Source organism: Myxine glutinosa, chromosome 5 (assembly GCF_964187855.1).
Source record: "Myxine glutinosa chromosome 5, kmMyxGlut1.1, whole genome shotgun sequence".
Classification (NCBI taxonomy): Eukaryota; Metazoa; Chordata; class Myxini; order Myxiniformes; family Myxinidae; genus Myxine; species Myxine glutinosa.
This window is the reverse complement of record NC_136265.1, coordinates 140,674,123-140,697,518: the sequence shown is the minus strand read 5'-3', so window position 1 is coordinate 140,697,518 and position 23,396 is coordinate 140,674,123. Positions and strand designations below refer to the sequence as shown.

The 23,396-nt window shown below is 43.4% G+C and overlaps 1 protein-coding gene across 1 annotated transcript in view; it reads right to left on the bottom strand.

Moving 5' to 3' along the window:
* Window positions 1-23,396, bottom strand: part of LOC137428378 (germ cell-specific gene 1-like protein) — a 113,794-nt gene that overhangs the window by 73,654 nt on the left and 16,744 nt on the right. The window contains exons 2-3 of the mRNA XM_068118301.2: window positions 20,742-20,789; window positions 71-223 (exon numbers count right to left, since the gene is read on the bottom strand). Coding sequence (XP_067974402.1) covers window positions 71-223; window positions 20,742-20,789 — 201 coding nt within the window. The remainder of the gene's footprint in view (window positions 1-70; window positions 224-20,741; window positions 20,790-23,396) is intronic.

Sequence of the window (23,396 nt, the reverse complement as noted above, 5' to 3'; positions counted from 1 at the left end):
TAGATGATGATGGAAGCTAATTAGATGATGTGACAAATTTCAACGATGCTAATCATCGGGTTATTTTTACCTGCAAGCACGCTGGTGACAGCTCCAAAGGCGTTGAGTTTGAGTGCAGTAAGTTTGCTGTGAGTGAGAAAGAGCTCAGCAGAGAGAAGCACCACTGAAAGGCCTAGAAGACCTACAAATAGGGCTTCAGCCATAACAGCGAGCCACATCACACCTGTGCACACACGAAGAAACACACAATCAAATTGTAGGGGGAGAGGGGGAGAGGGGGGAGAGAGGGGGGGAGAGGGGGAGAGAGGGGGAGAGAGGGGAGAGAGAGAGAGAGAGAGGGGGAGAGAGGGGGAGAGAGGGGGAGAGAGGGCAAGAGAGGGGGAGAGGGGGGGAGAGGGGGAGAGAGGGGGAGAGAGGGCGAGAGAGGGGGAGAGAGGGGGAGGGAGGGGGAGAGAGGGGGAGAGAGGGGGAGAGAGGGGGAGAGGGAGAGAGAAATACATAGAGGGAGCCAGGGGATGCAGATGGACAACCAGGGAATGCAGATGCACACACACACACACACACACACACACACACACACACACACACACACACACACACACACACACATACACACACACACACAGAAAGACAGAAGGATAGAAAGACAGAGGGATACTCATAGAAAGACAGAGGGATATAAAGACAGAGAGATAGAAAGACAGAGAGATAGAAAGACAGAGGGATATAAAGACAGAGAGATAGAAAGACAGAGAGATAGAAAGACAGAGAGATAGAAAGACAGAGGGATAGAAATACAGAGCAATAAAAAGACAGAGGGATAGAAAGATGGAAAGAGAGACATCGAGCGAGGTAGAGGGAGAGAGAGGGAAAATCTGTAAAGTTACAACTGCTCGGACACAGTGTTAAAGTCAGATATTTAAAGATTCTGTGTTGGCGACATGTTTCTACCCTCAGGCATCAAAGTACTCTCTTTTCTCTAAATCGGCAATCTCTGACAACCATTTTGACTTCCGACCTCGCCGTTCCACGATGGACATGTTGCTTCTTCTGGCACGGCAGTGGATGTGCCGAATTACAATCAAAAGGTTAGGGCCATCGCTCTTCAGCCATTGACACTGTCTGACATCCAGGCTTGATTTTCAAGTCGTGTTCCTTTGGTATCCAAGGACCCCCCATTCAAGTGATTCTCAGATTTATTGCAGGAGCAGAAGCAGAGGGTTGCCCTTGATGTTGTCGTTTGCCATGATCTTCACACTCAGCATCTTTTGACCCACATTATTGTTGATCTCCATCAAATGAAAGCGACTGTCTCATCCTCTCTCTATATTTTCAGGCTCTAAGGCTTGTGAAGGAGAATTGAAAATCACCTTCATCATTTTGAGGATGCCTCTACCTTGTGCAGAAGGGTACGTCAGTCTTATGTCTCTTCCGCAAAGCAAGTACCCACTGGAAAAGAGTTCTTGAGGATGCCAAGCAACAATATGCTGCTTCTGTAGCCGATAACATTGCAACTCAGCGGATTGGCTCTTGGGACTTTTGGCGGATTGCCAACAGTGTACTCAACTGCTGTAAATGTTCTATACCTCCTCTTTTTCATGGACCAGAGGTTGTTACTTCACCTCTGGATAAGACTAACCTTTTTTCACACCGCTTTGTTTCTAATTCAACACTCGATGACCAGGGATACCTCTTCCTGATTTTCCATCTCGTACAGACTCTGATATTCTTGTTCCATTTATCACTCCTATGAAAGTTGCCAGAATTATTCATACCCTAGATGCCTCAAAAGCGACTGGTCCTGATGGAATCCCAGTGATTGTATTGAAGATGTGTTGTCCCAAACTATCACCAATTCTTGACATGCTATACAATCTGCGCTTGTCTGCTTCAGTGTTTCCTTCCTCATGGAAGGTGGCTTCTGTTGTTCCTGTTTTCAAGGGTGCCGGTGAGCATTCTGAACCAAGTAACGATCGCTCCATCAGCCTGCTTCCTGTAATAAGTAAGGTATTTGAATGCTTCATCAATGAACAACTCCTCAGCCCTCTGGAGGACAATGAACTTCTCACTGATTGCCAGTATGGCTTTCGCTATTCTCGCTCCACTGGTGATCTGCTATCCTTAATTACAGATCGTTTCAACAGGGCATTGGAGCTCAAGGGTGAAGCTCAATTAGTTGCTTTGGATATCTCAAAAGTTTTTGATAAAGTTTGGCACAGGGGTCTGCTCCACAAGCTTCAGTCATATGGTGTATCTGGAGTGATACTTTCAATAATCTCAACTTTCCTTACAAATTACAAGATGAAGGTGGTACTTGAGGGTCAATCTTCTCCTACTTGCTCCGTCAATTCTGGTGTTCCACAGGGTTCTGTCCTTGGTCCCACATTGTTCCTTGTTTATATCAATGATCTTCCTGATAATGTTTTGTCTCAGCTAGCCATGTATGCTGATGATTCCTCACTCTACTGTACATCTGCTCATTCACTCAATGCCACTCGTAATGAGGTCGGAGTTTCTCTGGACAATAATTCGGAGAATGTGTTGAGGTGGGGGCACGACTGGCTGGTAATCTTCAATGCAAAGAAAACAAACTGTTGTTCATATCTCGTTCTAAAAACAGGTGTTTTCCTTCTGTGCACATGGGATCTTCAACCTTAACAGAATCATCGGAGGTTCGGCTTCTTGGTCTGGACATGTCCTCTAACCTCCGTTGGGATCAGTACATTTCTGGTATTGCTCAGAGTGCTTCCAATCGAGTTGGTTGTCTTTATCGAGCGCAGAGGTATTTACTTCCTGAGGCCATTTTGTACCTGTATAAGGGAACTATACGTCCCCTCATGGAGTGACTGTTGTCACATTTGGGCTGGAGCACCAGCTTGCCATTTATCTTTACTTGATGGGCTCCAGAAACGCATAGTCAACCTGGTTGGTGTGGAGATGGTTTCAACTCTTCAACCACTCTCTCACCGTAGGTCGATTGCTACTCTTGGCTTGTTCTACAGATATTTCCATGGCAAATGTTCTGTTGGACTTTCTAACTTGGTTCCTCCCATATGAGTGTTTGGACGTAAGACTCGGTTTGCCATCTCAGCACACACATACACTATAGCTGATCCAAAGTGCAGAATGAAAGGCTATGCTGATAGTTTTATCCCCGGTGCTGTCTGGCGCTTTCATTCACTACCTGTAACATGCTTTCCATTATCCTACGATTTACTCTGCTTTAAGAGGAATGTCAATGCATACTTCCTACATCTTTGAGGTGAAATCACATTTTACCCGACCTCTGCTACTTCCTGTGCCTTGGATGTTTTTGTTTTGTTGTTGTTGTTTTGTTTTGCTTTGTCCTTATATTTTTCTAACTTTATCCTAGCCCCTTACCTAGAGTGGCTATATACCTTGCCTGGGGCGATATCCATAAAAGAAAAAAATGAAAGGCTACTAATTCCATTTCATTATAACTTTGTTGTCCACCGCTCCTTTCGTATGCCATCTCCAGGCGCTACATAACGTCATTGCCGGGCACCGAAGGGGGCTCGGCAATGATGCGCGCTGAAAGGAAGTACTCGGTTTTCACTCTGGTTTCTTGTTACTTGCAAAATTGAAGATTTTTCAAGTATATTGGTCGGTTCCGTTTGTGGTTCTGTCTGTTTGTCTGTCTGTTTGTCACCGGCCTACAGGTCACAATTCTAATCCGATCTTCACGAAACTTCACCAAGTTGTATAAGTCGTCCCATTTGAGAAGCCTATTGATTTGAGGTCAAAGGTCAAAGGTCATCTGGAGGTCAAATTTCTAAAATCGCCATTTTAAATCCAATTGACTTTAAAATTGAATAGCATTTGTATATCAAGTCACTAAATTGGGAAATGAACTATTTTTGAGGTCAAAAGGTCAAAGGTCAACTTAAGGTCAAATTTTAAAAATCATCAATTTTCATCTAAAAAGCCATCAATTCTCAACCGATTGACTTGAAAATTGAACAGCATTTGCATATCGAGTCACTAAATTGGGAAACATACTATTTTTAGGTCAAAAGATGAAAGGTCAACTCAAGGTCAAACTTCCAAAATCATCACTTTTTAATCTGACAAACCATCAATTTTCATCCGATTGACTTGAAAATTGAACAGCATTTGCACAATGAGTCACTAAATATGGAAACCAACTATTTTTGAGGTCAAAGATCAACTCAAGGTCAACCTTCCAAAATCATCATTTTTCATCTGAAAAATCGTCATTTTTCTTCCTATTGACCCGAGCTTTGATCAAGATTGTCAATTTTAATCTTGATGAAATGGACAATTTGCTGTATCAATGGAATTTTTTTTCTTGGGGAGGGGTTGGGGGCGTATTTTGCAAGTATCGTGCTCCGCATGACGTCTTCTTGTTTTTTTTTTTTCTTTCTTGTTTTCTTTCTTGTTTGTTTGGCCGGGCGATATCTCAGCCATCCTTTGAGATAGAAAGCTGAAATTTCTGCACAATAGTGAGCTAGTGCTTTGGCAAAACAGTACTTTTTTTCTTTTTTGATTAAACCAATGAATTGATTAGTTATTTAATTATTATCGATTAATTAAGTACTTATTTCCTTTCTCATCTGGGCAATATCTCAGGCACCTTTTGATCAAGGAAGCTGATATTTTGACACTGATTTGATATTTTATACGACCAAGTGATTTGGCTCTAAAGACTATTTTTGACTTATTGATAAATCAAATAATCGATTTATTATTTAATTATTCGATTAATGACTTGATTAAATAAAAAATTTTAAACTTACAGATTCGGATGAAACGGTGGTGGCTTAGGTATTCTCTTAGCCAATTGATGAATTATTTAATTATGTTATGATTATTATTTATTTATTTTCATTATTAATCTTTTTTTTTCTCATCTGGGCAATATCTCAGGCACCTTTTGAGCTCGGAAGCTAATACGGTATTTGGACACGGCAGCGACCAAGTGATGTGGCTATAAAGGATATTTTTGATTTATTGATTAATCAATTATTCGATTAATTATTTAATTTTTTCGTTTAATGACATATTTAATTAATTTTCAAAAAGTTACAGCTTCGGACGAAGCACTGGTGGTTTAGGTATGCTATTCGCCGATTGATTAAGAAAATATTTTATGATTATTTATTGATTTTATTTATGCAATTAATCAATCAATTATTGTGCACCTCTCCCACCCATTACAGTCTCTATGAGCTGCACGGCGGCAATGCCGCGCTGGAGGATATTTATTTATTTGGCATGGGGCGGTGTACTTTGAATGTATCTGTACTTTTTTATATATACAAGGTCTAGGCTCGTGGAAGAGCCAGGGCACATAAAGATCAGGACAAAACACAGCAAAAGGAAAAGCAGGAGAATGGGGAAACGCCAACAGCAGGGCAGAGGGAGAAAACCGATGGAGATGGACAATCGCGGGATGTAGGTAACGACGAGTGGTAGGGGGTACAGCAAGGGATGAAACAAGTTGGATACATAAGCAAGGTTTTGAGAAGGGAGGGGGATGGTTTAACGGGTGGAGAAAAGATCATGGTTTTGGATGGGGGATAACTTGAGATGTTACTGAGCAGTTGTCGTGAAGACCTGGAGGGAAGAATGAGATTGAAGAGAGTGTGGAAGGTGGTTCCACAGGAGTGAAAAAGAGGTATGAATGAGTAGAGGAGAGCAATGGTTCTGGATTTAGGCAGTTTCTTTAGGAAGGGGTTGCTGGTAGACTGTGTATGTCCTGCAGATGGGGAGGGGCATAAGCATGGTAAGAGCGGAGGGTGCAAGACCAGAAATGAGGCGGAAGAAGACAGAGAGACCACCAACCTGTCGAGAATGGCAAAGCGATAGGCTCATTGACTCAGTTTCATCGCGGGAGATTCCAATGATCTTGAAGGCCTTGGTTTCCATGGCGTCAAGCTGAGAAATATGTGAGGCAGGGGAACCAGCCCAGATGGGAGAGCAGTATTCCATCAAGCTGCGGATGAAAGCTTTGCAGGTGGATAAGAACTCAGGTGTGCCAAGTTGAACGATGGAGGATGCCCAGTTGGTATCTGGCTTTGGGGGGCATCTTTGAAACGTGGCTTGCCCAAGAGAGATTATGGCTGAGAGTGAGACCCAAGAGTATGAGTAACTGAACCTCTTTGAGAGGATTATTGAGAAAGTAGATGAGAGGATTTGCTGTATGGTCCTTTCGGAAAGAGAGAGAGAGTGACTGTGTAGGATTTCTCAGGATTGAAAGACATATTCCAAGTGTTCAACCAGATGGTGCTTTTACTGAAGGTCGCTGTAGAGGGATGAGGCTGCTGCCTGTCTGTCAGAAGGATGATGGATGACACGGCAGAGAGTGGAGTCATCAGCAAAGAGATAAAGAAGGTTTTGATCAGAATGATGAATGATCAGATCAAAATGAATGATCAGAATGATCAGAGGCATCATTGATGAAGATTAGGAATAAGTTGAGCCCGAGAACACTGCCTTGGGGTACTCCAGCCTTGAGAGGGAGAGGATAAGAAAGGGTTGTGTTGAGAATCAAATGTTGGCTACAAGAGTGGAGGAAGTCAGCAATCCAAGAGTGGAGTTGACTTTGGATTCCGTAGGCAGAGGGTTTGGAGAGTAAGGCAGGATGACAGGCTTTATCGAAAGGTCGATACATGTCCAAAGGGATGGCCCTGATCTCATGCCTGATATTGAGGGCCTCCATCCATTGTTGGGTGAGTAGAAACAGCATGTCCAAGGTAGAGTGAACAGGTCCAAATCCGAACTGATGGTCTGAGATGAGGTTGGTGTACAAAAGGACTTATTTTATGTCAACTGTGATGATGGATTCCATGACCTTGCTGATTATTGGAAGTAAACGAATTGGTCTGTAGTTATAAGTATTTGTACCTTTTTATGTTATGCTGTGATGTTGGCTGATTCCCAAGCAGAAGAAAGCCTTTTGCGAAATTATGCCTCAGGACTCCGAGACTGGATAACCTGCGACAGACCTCCTGGGTGTGGTGGTGGCGAGAATGTTTTTGGTTGAAGGCCTGGATAAAAATTTGGTTGTAAGTGAAATAGGGAGTTTGTTGAACCACGTGCTTAGGAATGAGGAGGTTTTGAGAATTAAGCCTCGTCAAGGAGAATAGGAAGATATTGTGATGAAGAAGAAGAATGGACGAGTTGTTCCTCGTGGAGTAGTAAGCAGAGCTCGGCATTGAAAGATGCATTTTAGAAGCGTTTTTTTTAATGTTGTGAAGAGGTTTTAAGGAAAGAAAAGCATTTTTTTCAGTTTGGGGATATTGTGAAGAAGTGATAGGAAATGAGATTTGAGTTTGCATTTCGTTTGCCCCAGATATTGTTGTTGTTGAGCTTTTTTCCCGAGTGTTTATTTCTGGCTTTTTCTGAGTGAATAGGAATTTCCGAGGGAGAAGGGGAAATGGACTGAGCTGAGGGATCAGTAGTAACAATAAATAGAATAAAATGAACGAAAACAGATTCATTTCCATTGTTGTTGTTGTTGGTTTTTTTCATTTCTCCCGGAGTGTTTGTTCCTGATTTTTTTTTTTTTTTCCCGAGCGAAGGAGGACAGATAATCCTGTTTGAATTTCTGAGGGAGGAAGGGAAATGGATTGAGCTGCATGATCTGTTGTAACAATAAATGGAATACAAGGAGTGAAGGAATGGAGACATGATTGGAATACAAGCACACGTGACTATGCCTGCAGCAGCTGGGTCCCAGCTCAACTCTGGAGACAAATTAAACGATTAAACAGCAGGACACGATTTGGGATAGAAAATCTGACAATGAACATGAAAACAGAAATAAAAATGAAGCAGTAAAACACAATGTAAATGGTCGGGAGAACTTAGCCTACAATAACTGGTAGGAGGGTGTGCTGATCAGTCGTCCACGTGCGCTGATCCCCAAACCTGGATAAGATGAGCTTCTGGCTACTGGGAACACATGATGTTCATTGCGACCAAGTCACATGCTCTCACACTGTCTCTCCACAAGGATCCACAACCAAACTATCCAATCCACTTCTCTGTAAGCCACTGGAAGAGTGCGGTCCTTGGAACTCCTTGGCCTCACTATCTTCTATAACTTTACATGGGGTTCCAAGACTGGCATAAAAGGCTAGATGCCATCTTGTTATTCTCCATGGACCTGAGGCATTCCTGACCCGTAGCGAGATCATCACGGTGCACAAGGCTTTCATGTGGAGTGGAGCATGGTGTATGGCTGTCCAATATGGGCTGGGGCTGCAGCTTCCCATTTTGCTCTTCTTGAGCATTAAAAGTCAAAAACATGGCCTTCTGCACCAATGGAATCTCAAGACAGGAGGCAGATTCCCAAGGAATGTCACTCTCCATTCATTGGCAAGTTAATTGGCTCTCTATTTCATGCAAGCTTACATCTGGCCTTGATCTTCTTGCTTTCTCCTTCCTCTGCCCTCCCTAAGCCATCACAACTCACACTAATTCCCCCTCTCAAGGTCCAAAACTGGCTGACGCCCTTCATTCATTCTTCCACTTGTTCTCTGTGGACGTGAAATCATCTCTCCGCATCCGTTGTCTCATTCTCCTCACTCCAGTCTTTCAAATGCACCACCCAACACTACGCTCATGCGCATCCACAATCTCTTCGACACTCACTGATTCTTTCCCATTATATTCCTCTCTCGGCCATTGTTAATCGTTTTTGTGTTATTCCTTCTTTCCTCCTTGTGCATTTCCAACCCTACTCCCAACACCCCCTCAAATACCCCCATTATCCTTTGGGAGTCGATAAAAGCGCTGCGCTTTGTCTTTTAACTCCTGCATGAGCCAGTATCTTCATTTCAAAAGGATATCTTTTGAATAACACTTGGTCATTTTGTGCTAGAAGCCAGCCCTCAACGAAACATCCATTTCAGCAAATGCAAATGTACCAAATGCCACATTGATTTCATCAGACGCGCAGGCTCAGTCAATAAATAAAACAATATCGGAATTATTTGCTTCGTCTTTGACAAATCCATTTCACACTTCCTTTGCTCACATGATCCCCGTACCAATCTGTGGTTCACAAAGCTGTAAGAATAACTGCTCAGTACAATGATGTATCATCCCAGATACCAGGCATTCATTAATTTCATGTCATCTTGTCACTACATCATGTATATTCATATCCTTTCTCATTCCTTGTTGTTCAATTTTCCAGTCGTTTCTCTCGACATATTTTCAACTCTCATGCTCCTCAATGTTGACTTTCTTCATTCTGTTTATATGATCTGTTTGGGATTTAGCTTAGGATATATCCTTCCATCATGCAACAAGTACAAGCAACACAAGTCTTTTATCGCTTCTACCACTCTCTCGTTCCTCCATCCTCTCCCACACACATTCTTCCAGAATCCCACACCTGGTTACCCTTCACAATTCCCAAAAGCTGAATTCTCACCTCCATTGCTCTATTCCCTCAGCTGTGGAATGAACTCCCTGTGTCTGTTGTGTCGTGCCTCTCTCTCAAAATTTTCTAAAGTGATGCTCATTGTCACATCAGCCTGTCTCCGAACCCATACCTGCTCTCTTCTATTCTCGTTTATCCCCTATCCCTCACTCCTGCCATTTCCTTTTTGTCACTCATGTGTGATGTCCTCGTGTCCCTGTTCCAAATCGATGCTACGTCAGTCTGTGAACCCGCTGCGCTCCATCGTTCAGCTCCTCTATGAGACTAGATTTATGTATTTATGCATGTATAAACAAATAAAATGAATGAATAAATATGGGAATGTATTTATTCATTCAAAGAATGAGCCAATGAATGAAAATTGATCAAATGAATGACTAAATAAGTAAATAAATAAATGAACAAACAAATAAATAAATAAGAATTGGATCCAGCATTTTTATCCGATGCTTTATCAACACATTCCCACATTTCCCTCGTCAATTTCTCCTGAGGATGAGCGAGCAGATAAGTAGATGCTGATTGGATCAAGGTAAGCCTCCTCTCAAGTAAAGCTCCCATAAATCCTCCGAAGAACGAATCAAAGCCATCCCATGTGCCACGACAGAGTGAAACCTCTCTCCGACCATGACCGAATTCAATTACTGCACTTGTTCCTGCAGACACTTCCCATTTTAGCACCTTCAGCAACCCATGGTCCCTTCATCATGAACGGTCGATGCAAATCTATGTCACTTGATGTCTAAACAAAATGTCAACAGATGCTGAACTTTACCAAAAACAAAACAGGCCTTATTATCTGAATGTTCCATTATCACTTTGGAATTATCAATTATTATCATTATTATCATTATCAATTGATCGCTTCCGCTTCCGGTCCCTCGAGCAAGGAAGCAACTTAGACCTCTGCACAGCATCAAAGTTTAAGTATTTTCCCATTCGTGTCTTTGTCAAATTTCCAATCGTTATTTTATTGTGTATGTGTTACTGTGTGTTTCTAGTTAGTCTTGGTTTGCAATTCATGCAAACTTGTGTATAATTAATCGTTTTCTGTTCGCACTGCGTGCGCGGCCTGGTTCTCCAGGCTTCCCTCCCCCCATCGGTGTTTTGTGAATTTAAGTTCTTTCCTTCGCTGTATTGCTTATTTTTTAGATTTTCTCTTCTCCCCCTAAATTTAACGAACATCTACCCTTTGTCCAACGTTTTAAATACAAAAAAAAAAATTATTTCCTTCTATCCTCACGGGCCACCACGTGCTCTATCCTGTGCTTGCTGGCCCCCTTTATTGCGGGACCTCCCACCCCATTCATCTGCTTTTCTTCCACCTCTTCCTTCCATCTCCAGCCAAAACTCGCCTTTCCAATTCTAGTTTCCTCCAAACTCATTTAACCCTTTCTCCTTTCTCTGATCCACACCCTCACTTCAGGAACTTTTCCCAGATTGTTTTTCACGGTTTTGTTTAATTATGTTTAAACTTTCCCCTGCAGTGTTTTATTCAGTGGTTTATTACAACACGCTGTTTTTATTCATATTTAAAAGGCTTTTTTCAATTTCCTCATCAAATCATTCCATTTCAAAAAAAAATTCAATCTCCTACATTCCTTCCTTTCTACATTCCCTAAACTCACCTTCATTCCATTCCACCCCTCCTCTATAGTTTTCAAACGGATCTCTGACTTGAAAATCACAATAAACCCAGTTTGTAATAAATGTTCGTTTGTCATTAATCATCCACTTTCTAAATTCCCCCCTCACCCCTCCCCTCCGAAACTCCCCCCTCACCCCTCCCTTTCAATTCTCCACCCTCACTCCTCCCATCCTAAACTGCCCCCTCGCCCCTCCCATCTAAATCTCGCCACTCACCCCTCCCCTTCAAAACTCCCCTCTCACCCCCCCCCCCTTCAAACCCCCACACGCAACCCTCCCATTCTAATCTCCCCTCCTACTATTTTTCTCCAATTCTCCCCCCTCCCCCCTCCTCCCCAAAGCTGCCTCCTCCCCACTTCCTCTCCCTTCCATCATATACCTCCACCTCCTCCAACCTTCGACATTGCTCTGCCTCCCCCCCCTCAAACAACACCTCACTGTGCCTCTTCCCATCACCATCAAACCTTTTGTCCTCCTCATCCTTCCCTTTCTCCTAACCCTTCTGCAGTCCCCGACACACTATCAACTGCTCTCCCTACCTCCGCCTCTCTCCCCTCATCTTACCCTACCCCTCCCCTGTACTGTCCTGTACCCGATGCTCCCCCTCCCCTGTCCTGTACACGATGCTCACCCTCCCTCTTCCATAACAGTATGGACCTCAAACATCCGGGGCCTTCGCTCAAACCTGACTGATCTCTCCATACAGGTTGCTTCTGACAAACCAGACGTAATCTGCTTAACAGAAACTTTTCTCATTCAAGATGCCTCTGATTCCTTAATATCTCTTCCTGGTTACTCCCTCCTCCAGTATGATAGACCTGAGCCTCGTCCTGGAGGTGGGGTTGCTATCTTTATCAAAAGCTCTCTTCCTCACTCTCCTTGCACTGCTCTCTCTCTCCACCCCACCCCCAGGAGTATCTCGGGCTACAGCTTCCTCTCCGCTCCCACCTTTTGTTCATATGTGTTCTGCACCGTTCTCCAAACAGTGATGACTCCACTTACATCTCCCTGTCTGACAACATGGACCAAATTCTATCCATTCATCCCAACTCTCTCTTCCTCATATGTGGTGACTTCAACTGTCATCATGCCAGCTGGCTGCGTGTGGGTTCCTCTCACACCAGCCATGGCACCTCAGCAAAGGACTTCTGCGACTCACTGGCACTGACACAATCTGTCAATTTCCTGACACGGATCTCAGTCAATGGAGTATTTTCTCTTCTAGACTTCGTTATGACTAACTTCCCTTCAAATATCTGCTGCTCTTCTTCTGCTCCAATCGGTTCTTCTGATAATTTCCTTGTTAAAGTGGACATCTCTCTGGCCATTCTCAGAGAGCCTCCTCAGCGCCGACGAGTCTGGCATTGCACTCAGGCCAACTGGCACAGTCTTCAAGCAGCCACCAATCATCTGGACTGGTCTCCCATCTCTACTGCCTCTGAAATCAAATCTTCGTGGGAATTCTTCCAAAGTAAACTGCTCTCTCTCTCATGCACAGATTTATCCCATTTCGTCTTCAGTTGTCGTACCCTTCCTCCCGTCCATGGTACACTGAAGCTTGTGGTGAAGCAGTTGCCCTGAAACAACTTGCCTTCTCCTCATGGAAGGCTAATACAACTGAAGGTAATCTCAATTCCTTTCACAAAGCTCAGAACAAGTGTGTGTCTACCCTCAGGAGAGCCAGGAAACAGTATCTCTCTACTCTCAAGATTGAACTCTCAAACCTGTCTCACTCCTCCAAATCCTGGTGGTGTCTGGTCAAATCAGTTTCTGGTGTTTGTTCCCCCTCCATCCCCTCCCTTACCTCAAACGGCTACACAGCTGACACCGCACGTGAAAAAGCCGAATGCCTCAACTCTGTTTTCCTCAAAATCTTGTGTCCTGAACCCATCTCTATCTGTACCCACCTTTCCCAGTCGAACCCAGCTGCTCCTGGACTCTGTGTCTATCTCTCCTGACAAGGTGGAGAAGTTTTTGTCAAATCTCGACTCGGATTCTGCAACTGGATCAGACGGCATCAGCCCACGGTTCCTAAAATCCTGCTCTGCCGCTCTATCGCACCCTCTCTCTGTTCTATACACCCTCTCTTTTGCTCAAGGTCATCTGCCATCTGCTTGGAAATCAGCCAACATTACCACTTTACACAAAAAAGGTGCAAAAACAGATCCTTGCAACGACAGACCAATCAGCCTGCTACCAATAATCAGCAAGATCATGGAATCAATCATCGCTTCTGACATCAAATCCTTCCTCTTCTCCAATGGCTGCTTGACCTCGGATCATCAATTTGAATTCAGATCAGGTCATTCTACTCTGGACATGCTGCTTTTGCTGTCTCATCAATGGATGGAGGTCCTCAATGCCAAACAGGAAATTAGAGCCGTCTCCCTCGACATATCACGTGTCTTCGATACGGTCTGGCACCCCTCTCTGCTCAACCAAACTCTCCTCCAATGGTATCCATGGAAATCTGAACGCATGGCTTACGGACTTCCTCTCTGTTCGTAGTCAATGTGTGGCCCTGAATGGTTTCTCTCATCTCCCCCTTCGTGTTCAGGCTGGAGTTCCCCTAGGCAATGTTGTGAGCCCTGGTCTTTTTCTGGTCTTCATCATTGATCTCTCCGACTCTCTTTCGACTCCGCTTTTGGGTCTGGCTATCTGCCATGATCTTTCCTGGGAAAACCACATTTCCAAGCTGGCCTCCAAAGCCAGTCGCAGACTGGGCATCCTCTGTCATGCGAAGTCCTTCCTTGGCACATCTGAGCTCCTCACCACATACAAGGCTTTCATCCACAGCTCAATGGAATACTGTTCCCCCCTCTGGGCCGGTGCTCCTGCCTCACACCTAGCTCGTCTTCACGCTGTTGAAACCAAAGCTTTCAGAATCATTGGAATCTCCCGCGATGAAGCTAACTCTGAGGGCCTTTCACTCACTCACCGCAGGCAGGTTGGTGGTCTTTCTGTCTTCTACAGACTCCTCTCCGGCCTTGCTCCCCCAGCTCTGTCTGTGTTCTGTCTCAAAAAATATTCCTGCAGGTCGCACAAAATCTGCCTGCAACCCTCTTATGGTTAAACTGCCAAAATCAAGAATCTCTATTCACCTTCACTCTTTCATTCCTCTTTTCTCCTGCCTCTGGAACAAACTCCCCCACTCTCTTCAATCCCACTCCTCCCTCCAGGTCTTTAAAACAGCTGTTCACCACCATCTCTAATGATCGCATCAGAGCCCTTTGAAGGGCTCTGGGTCGCATGTGAACGACTTACAACTTTATTTCGACAGCTCCAATAAGGCCGCTAACTGCCCCACAGTTACCATCCCATCACATGTTTGTGTGTGTGTGTGTACATGTGTGTGTATGTGTGTATGTGTGTATGTACCCTACCCCACCCCCATCCAAAACCTTGATCTTTTCTACCCCCGTTAATTCACCCCAGAACCACTTTTTTGAATTACTGACTTCTTTCCTGGAAGTCCTGGCAGTGTTTATTGTACATGTGTTTATTACCTCTACCACTCACCCTTCCCTTGCCTCCTCCCCCCAAGCCCTCTCCATCCCACAGATCTCCCGATGTCCCTGCTCTCAAATGTTGTACTTGTGTGCTTCCCACTCTCTCGCCCCATCTTGTCTCCCGCTCACTTTATCTTATGTTTTATGTGTCAGTTTGTCTTGTTTGTCTTTACGAGTTTGTCTTACACGAGCCTCGATCTTGTATAGAAAAAAAAAAATCACTGAATTAGCTGAAGATGGAAACAAAAGGGAGAGAAAACGTTCCGGCGGTCGAGATGATGCTTCCACCGAGGAGCAATTATTGCTTGATGACTGCATTGGTGCATTTCTATGCCACCGTTCATCATCTTCATCAACTTGTCAAATGTCTTTCATCATTTATTACATCCGCCACCAAAGGTGGATGCAGGTTAGATGTTCTCACCCATTTCTGGTTGTTTGTCTGTTTGTGAACACAATATCGCCAATCGCCGAAGAGTGTTTATCTAATGCGCAATCATAACCTGTCTGTGAGGGCATGCTTACGAGTGCGCGTTAGGCCTTGAAGCAAGCATTGCATGTTTATAATTGGTAGTTTACATGGGACGGTGAATATGGATGCGTTCAAAGTGATTGAATTAGTTCAAGAGGAGGCAGAAGATGACCTGGATCAATGTACATGAGGAGCAATCCCCTCCAACAATTTTCCGTGGCGCAGCGATTCTATGAAGGTGCATCATTTCAATTGGATGTTGAAAATACACTGCATGATCAAAAGTATGCGGACACCCCTTCTAATTAGTGGATTCAGCTGTTTCAGCGACACCCATTGCTGGCAGGTATATATAATCAAGCACACAGCCATGCAATCTCCATAGATAAACATTGGCAGTAGAATGGGTCATACTGAGGAGCTCAGTGTCTTCCAACGTATCACCATCATAGGATGCCACCTTTCAATCAAATTTCTGCCCTGCTAGAGCTGCCCTGGTCAACTGTAAGTGCTGTTATTGTGAAATTGAAAAACGTCTAGGAGCAACACCAGCTTAGCCACGAAGTGGTAGGCCACACAAGCTAGCAGAACGGGACCGCCATGTGCTGAAGCATGTAGCACATAAAAAATCGTCTGTCCTCGGTTGCAACATTCACTACCGAGTCCAAACTGCATCTGCAAGCAACGTCAGCACAACAACTATTCGTCGGGAGCTTCATGAAATGGGTTTCCATGGCCGATCAGCTGCACACAAACCTAGGATCATCATGTGCAATGCCAAGCGTCAACTGGGGTGGTGTAAAGCTCGCCGCCATTGGACTCTGGAGCAGTGAAAATGCGTTCTGTGGAGTGATGAATTACGCTTCAACAACTTGCAGTCCGACGGACAAATCTGGTTTGACAGATGCCAGGTAAACACTACCTGCCCGAATGCATAGTGCCAACTGTAAAGTTTGGTGGAGGAGGAATAATGGTCTGGGGCTGTTTTTCATGGTTTGGACAGCAGGTTGGTCTGTGGCGATCGGAATTAGTGTGTGATCATGAGCTCGCCATCTCCACCTCGTTAGGAGACAATTTGTGTCCTATCCATTCCTGGATCCCCAAATACACTCTGTATGAATGCTGATGGACAGCAGAAAAAAAAACTTTTCCACTGCAAGGGCTACCTCATCGGACTACTTCAATCTCACGTGATCACATCCTATGTTGGAATGACCTAATGCCAAGGCTTTGCGTTTCTCCTGATTGTAGAGTGTTGATGTTTAATCTCACCCTTTGAGTGTGTGAATGAGCAAAGTGTGTGCTCTTTCATATTACCCAATGTATCTTGGAGTTCCTTTACATTGAACAGTGCCATTGGCCTGCTGTGTCAGAGCAAATTACGGAAGGAGTTGCCCAGGCTACCAGCATGACTTATAGATATGTATCGGATCCATCCAACACCACTGGGGAATCAGTTGCTGCAGCCATTTGAAGTGCTGTCGGCATAGTAAGCGAGTCATCATCTGACTCTCCATGTTTCACAAGGATTCCAGCATTCTCAAGAATTGCGGTTAATGCTTGGATAAGACACGTCTTGTTGCTCCCATTTCCATGGAACCCGTTCTGTGATGTTGTAGTTTGTAAATTTGGTGAAACCAAGATATCTGCAGAAGTGTAGTTCTTTGCTCTTCGATTTTGCTCTGTTGACTTGGTTGACACAACCCATCATGCCCATCGAAAAGAACAGTTAGACCTGCTTTGTAATGACAGAATGTAGGACTTCCAGAACACAAAAACGTCGAAGTAGGTTGCAGATTTTGGCGAAACTGCAGCGTGGGGCAGATGACTCCCATCCAACATAAAATTGAATCATCAGGAATTTTGTTTTGACTGTTGACCAGGGACTTCATCATTGTCTCGGAGCACCTTTTGTTGTTTTCCGCAGCTGGCAATCTAAAAAAGAGTGAGGGTGGTTGTGGAGCCAGTTCATAGTTCATACTGTAGGAAAGTTTTGAACTCAGAACTTGTGTTCAGAAAACAGGTTAGCCTATTGAATGACCATGCGCAATGCCAAGCGTCGACTGGAGTGGTGGAAAGCTCGCCGCCATTGGACTCCAGAGCAGTGAAAACGCGTTCTCTGGAGTGATGAATCATGCTTCACCAACTGGGAGTCCGACGGACAAATCTGGGTTTGGCAGATGCCAGGAAAACGCTACCTGCCCGCATGCTGTAGAATCTCCTCATATAGACTTTGACAACAACTTCATCCCCTTGCACTTTGATTGTGTTTTTCATGGCACCAAGTGGTTTCACTTTATCCTTACGGCATATAGTGATCTCGGCGGAGGTCTCGCCCAAAAATATGATCTTAATGCTTCTCCGACATTCCTAAGTGCACTGCTGTGAACTTCTCCAATGTATTGCAGATGGGGACAAGTCATCGGGATGCATGCACTCATTTCATCAGTGTGCCGTCAGACATTCCACGACCGCGTGTCATCTCACCAGATGTCTTCAATAGTCGCAGGAGGAATTGCACAATAGCTTGGTCAGTTAATACTCCATCACAGAACTTGTCTGATCGCCGAATTGTAAAGTAGACCTTGTTAGTGAAATGGTCATAATCCTCTGCCGGCATCTTATGTGGAAGTTCCATCATTTCATCAAGAGATATACTTGTTTTTAGTGCTGAATCCAGGGTTTGGCAGTCCTGCTCATGCCGGCAGCACATTCACACAATTCACAGATGTTGTTGCTAACTTGTTTGATACTCTCTTCGTGAACTATTTCATCAGGGTGCTGCTCCTGATTGAATACCTGTGCAAGTCATTACTCAACAATTCCTTGTCAATTTAATCCATACAACCCGGTGTTTGAAGCAATATTTTCGTGTGCTGCCAGGGTTAGAAAATTTGTGTGTAAAGCATGCGTGTCCTGTCCTCATATAGACTTGTTATCCAGAGACAGCGGAGGCAAGAAAGGAAAACTTGCCAATGTCCATCTCAGCAAGGACCAGTTTATACTTGCGATGTGTTGTGCTAGATGCTGTGGGTCCCGCATTGGACTACACAGCCATCGCATAATACACGATGCTTAGTGAGCACTCCAATGAAGGGAAGAGATTCATCAAAAGCGACGACTCACACAATCATAATCTCCTCATATGCACAAGTCGAATGAAAAAGTTTCCAAATTCCTCTGATACTGGCACAATCTCTGCTGCTTTGATGTAAGGAGGCTGATTCAATGCTATGGGACAACAAGTGAGTATACCCTGTTTTACACACTCAATTTGGGCAAAGCGCAAGGCAGTGTAGATGGTACTGGGTTTGGTGGGATCGAAATGAATGAAAGGAAGCACTTCCACTCTACTTTTATCGTAAACACCGCCTCTCATCACTTCCTGCATATAGCCACTCCATGGTGGCCGAAGAGTAACGTTGACAACATATCCTACAAGCCAGAGTGTATCGAATGCATTAGCCAACTTGAGTGTTTGTGGTACGAGTCGATGCATGACAAATAGCCACATTGTATGGTACAAGCTGATGGTGTCCACTCAACTGTGAAATATCAAGTCTATATGTCAAATATTATTTGCTTTATGAGGAAAATGGGATTTTTCTAATTTGTACATTTTGATGCGAAAGCACAAAATAATTGTTATAAATTTATACCTGCTGTGGCAAAAGCTCCCGCTGTAAACTTCGGGACTTTGGGTGTTGTTTCTCATGGTAATATGGAATGTTCCTGAGATTTTCATCTTCGTACAATTTATTTCCAGGTTGGGCCTATTTCTGACCTAATGCTCTTGGACTATTACCCTAAATGTGCCTCTTTGGTGTTTCCATCTGAGCCCATATACAGCTCATGATGCTGGAATCCCAAGTCCAAATCCCATAGAGCATGAATTTGTCCATTGTTACCCTGCGCACGCGAAGCGAAAAGCTGCGTTAAAGAATTGGATCACTTTGTCTGTCTGTCGACAAATTTCATTTTATGATCAAGGAACTACTTTCAATTGTATGTTACATTTTGTACGCGAATCGGAACACGAACGTGCAGTTCAGCAGTACTTTGGCTTTGAACTTGGCAAATTGTGCGGAATCTCATCCTGCTTGTGCATGTGCAGAGAGGAGTGAGAGTTTTTTGACTGACTGTCTGCCTGTCTGTCAATCAAACAAAATTTAAAATAATTCCAAACAGGAAACGTACTGTTTCTAAGGACATCATAAAGGACACAAACAACACAGGCACGAATGATTGATGTAACATGTTAAATAAGTTGGTGCAAAAGATTCTGCATCAAACGCGGTAAACTTCCAAAAAAAGGATTTCTTCTACAACCTTTAAAATATTTATTTTATTTCAATGGAATTATATACTTGAACACTGTAGAACACAAATCGCCTTTTTGGCATCCTTCTGAAAAAGAGAAATCGCAAAAAACCTTCTGCTTCGCATTACTTGGACAAATTATTACGACATTTTACGTCATCTCGACCAATCAAATTTGCCGCTCACAGATCTAGACACGACCCACCCCGCCCGTTTCCTTATGTCTTTGTAAATAATGTTTTATAAATAAAATATTTTTTAAAAATTGATAAATAAAATACATTTACATCTCATGCCTTTGTCTTACATTAGATACACTAGCAACAGTACCCGCCCTATGGGCGGGGCTTCAATTTGGAGGCCCAATGAAAAGGCAAAATATCAGAAATTGAAGGCTTTTTTTTATTTTAAACGATTTATATAAACATCAGTTGAATCACATCACACGCAAATCATCAAAATCTAAACAGTACATGGCGCCCATTTTGAAAAAAGATTGAATTCTGAAAAACGGAAGCGGCCGCTGCACGTCTTTCTCAGTCGCACGTTTATATGTGAAGAGTGCGCGCCGAATCTGTAACACGGAAGCGGCCGCTACACCTGTTTCTCAGTCGCTTTGCACACGCTGCCATGTTACTTCGGAGCCGCACGTTTATATCGGAAGAGTTCGTCAGGAGTCGATCTACTCTCTCCTGGTACGTAGAATTTCAACAAAAGCCACATCACTGTTCATATCGGTAAATATTATTCCATCGTGTTTGGGAAAACTGGAAAATTTGGAAAAATAATATAGCCTATTTTACTCCCAGGGGTCCCAGGAATACCCACCCAAAATATCGTTGCGATCGGTTGAGCCGTTTTTGCGGTACCTTTGAACGGACGGACGGACATTTGGTGAATTATCGTAAGATGTATAAGCATGAGCCTAATTAGATCATAGCTGTTTTCAGTTAAGAAAAACTATTGTAAACCTCCACCCTCCTCCTTCTCCCCAATTGTTCCCATAAACTGTCTCCTTGGATTTCCACTTTTGTTCATTGTAAATATACAGTTAAATGAGAAGCCAAATATTAACAAAATTTCATTTACAGATCCAGTGATTCATCGCTCCTACTGAAATAGTGTCATGCTAAATTGAAAGAGTGCTGCTGCAGTAAGTTACCCTATTAAAGGGTAATCCCATTATCTGGTTTGGTGTAACCCAGATGACGACGGTGGCGCAAAATATTTATTTAATTCGTGTTATCAACACCATTAGCACTAATCCGCCAAGCAAGCCAACCATGTCGTTAGCAGTCATAGCCAATGTGCTCTCATCCTCGGTTGTTACTTTCACGCCATACGGTTCGCCACTTACTTCTCTCAGTCGCCGGCACCAAATCGATGAGTCTCCGACACAGCTCACCTGCGGGAATTGGACATAATGGTCACATGTTTTTTTCCCTGCGGAGGTCATGATGCCGTCTCTATAACAGCTGTTAGCACACCATCCAATCCATCAGCCCTGGCAAGACGTCTCAGCGGGACAATTGCAACAGAAAAATGTCGTTTCTTCGACCAGGTGCAAAATAGCTCCCTCTTGCAAGTGGGCATGGATGCAAATGCAAATGGGTGACAAAAATTCAAAAAACAATTCAACTTTTAAAAAAAGATTACAAATAGGTTATGCAGATTCAAAATTGGCTGGCGTACAAGAACATTTTGGTACACAGATATTGTTCTTGCAAGGTAGGTTTATAATTTAAAGCTCTTTATTGTACAATTATTAAAGTCAGAGAAAAAATTGGCAGTTGGCAAAACCCAGATGTGGTCTACACCCATCGGAGGGATGGTCTACACTCACTGGTCCACCACCTTGCCAGAAAATACACCACGATGCTAGTTAATAGCTATCTTTCATATCAAGAGCTTGGCCTACCATAATTACAACAAATCTATCTTTCTTTTCTATCCCTCTGCAATGCAGATACAACACAATTCAATTCCTCCAATTGCCATTTCCTATCCAGGCAGCCCGAGTGAACAAATGACCACTTTCTTTACAAACGAGTACAATAATAATAATAATAATAATAATAATAAAAACACTGCGATAGAATTTACGCGCTCATTGAATGTCTGCATCCGAGGAAATAGTGGATTTAAATAAAATAATGATAATCACACACACACACACACACACACACACACACACACACACACACACACACACACACACACACACACACACACACACACACACACACACACGCACGCACACACACACACATATATATATATAATTTCCTAAACGATAAATAAATGTCTTTGAGACATTAGAATAATTTGTTTTGCAATTTATTGTGATATGATCGTCATTGCTGTTCAGCCTTGTTTCACTTTTGTGTGCTCGCTTTTCAAAATCAAGACTCTCTGCTCACCTTCACTCTTTCATTCCTCTTTACTCCCGCCTCCGGAACAAACTCCCTCACTCTCTTCAATCCTACTCCTCCCTCCAGGTCTTTAAAACAGCTGTTCACCACCATCTCTTATCTTCCCCCATCCAAAACCTTGTTCTTTTCTACCCCTGCTAATTTCACCCCAAATCCACTTTTTTGAAATACCAAGTACTTTTCTGGAAGTCCTTGCAGTGTCCATGTGTTTTATACTTCTCCCACCCCCCCCCCCCCATTCCCGTGCCGCTTCCCCCCCCAAGCCATCTCCCTCCCACAGATCTCCCGATGTCCCTGCTCTCATATGTTGTTTGTGTGTGTGCTTCCCCCTCTCTCCCCATCTTGTCTACCGCTACCCTTATTATATGTTTTATGTTTTCTTTTTCCTTTTTTGTGATTAATGTTAGCTCTTACACGAGCCTCGATCTTGTATATAAAAAATAATTCTTTGCTCAGGTCCTCTCCATCACATCTCATCTCTGCTCTACATCTAATATTCCCTTTCATTTGGTCGACAACCGCATTGTAGCTGTCATTCTATGACCGATGTTGTGCTGGTCCACCGCAATTAGGACCGGTCTCTCCATCCATTTCATGTGCATGCCTTGTGTGAGCATACAGTATTTCGAGGATAAGTATAACTATTATAAACTACTAGCCAAGTACCCACCCTCTGAGTGACTGGACATTGCGCAATACTTCCTGAAAAAAGTATAATCTGTATATTGTAATAAGGTTAGAGACGTTTGTGTGGTGTGTTAAAATGATCTAATTCGTCTTAACAGGTATAAAGGTCATCTACATCCCCCACATCCAATAGTAGTTGGGGTCTAAAGGAGTATAAAGGGTCTTAATGGGTGTTAAAAGGATCCAAAATGCTATTTGTTGGACTCGTTTATTTATTTATTTATTTTTTTGTATACAACATCGAGGCTCGTGTAAGAGCTAACATCAATCACAAAAAAACAACAACAAACGGACACACAAAACATACAATAAAGGGAGCGGGAGACAAGATGGGGAGAGAGAGGGAAGCACACAAGTACAACAGCAGAGAACAGGGACATCGGGAGATCTGTGGGAGGGAGAGGGCTTGGGAGGAGGAGGCATGGGAAGGCAGGGGGGAGGGTGGGAAAGGTATAAAACACATGGACACTACTAGAACTTCCATGGACACTACTAGAAACATAAATAAAAAAATGTAAATAAAAACTTGGACTTCCAGAGTAAACCCTCAAAATTTAGTGTCGATCGGCCCAAGGGTTTCGGAGTAGTTACCGAATATAAAGATGTATAGACACGCGCTTGTTTTTATTTATTATACAAAAAAAAAAAAAAGAGGATGTGACCTGCAATGTAGATCAACATAATAGAAGATGATGAACAGCTTGGAAATTTCAAACCAAGGAAGCATGAACAGAGCATGGTTTTCCAAAGTCAAGTCAATTTTCAAAGTTAAATTATTATGTTAGTATGATCATCCTCAATGCCATAATTTGTTTTTAAAATCCTACCAGTAAACTGCAAATCCGCCTTCCCATTGATTGGAATGAAGCCACAGCGTATGTGTTACAAGCTTG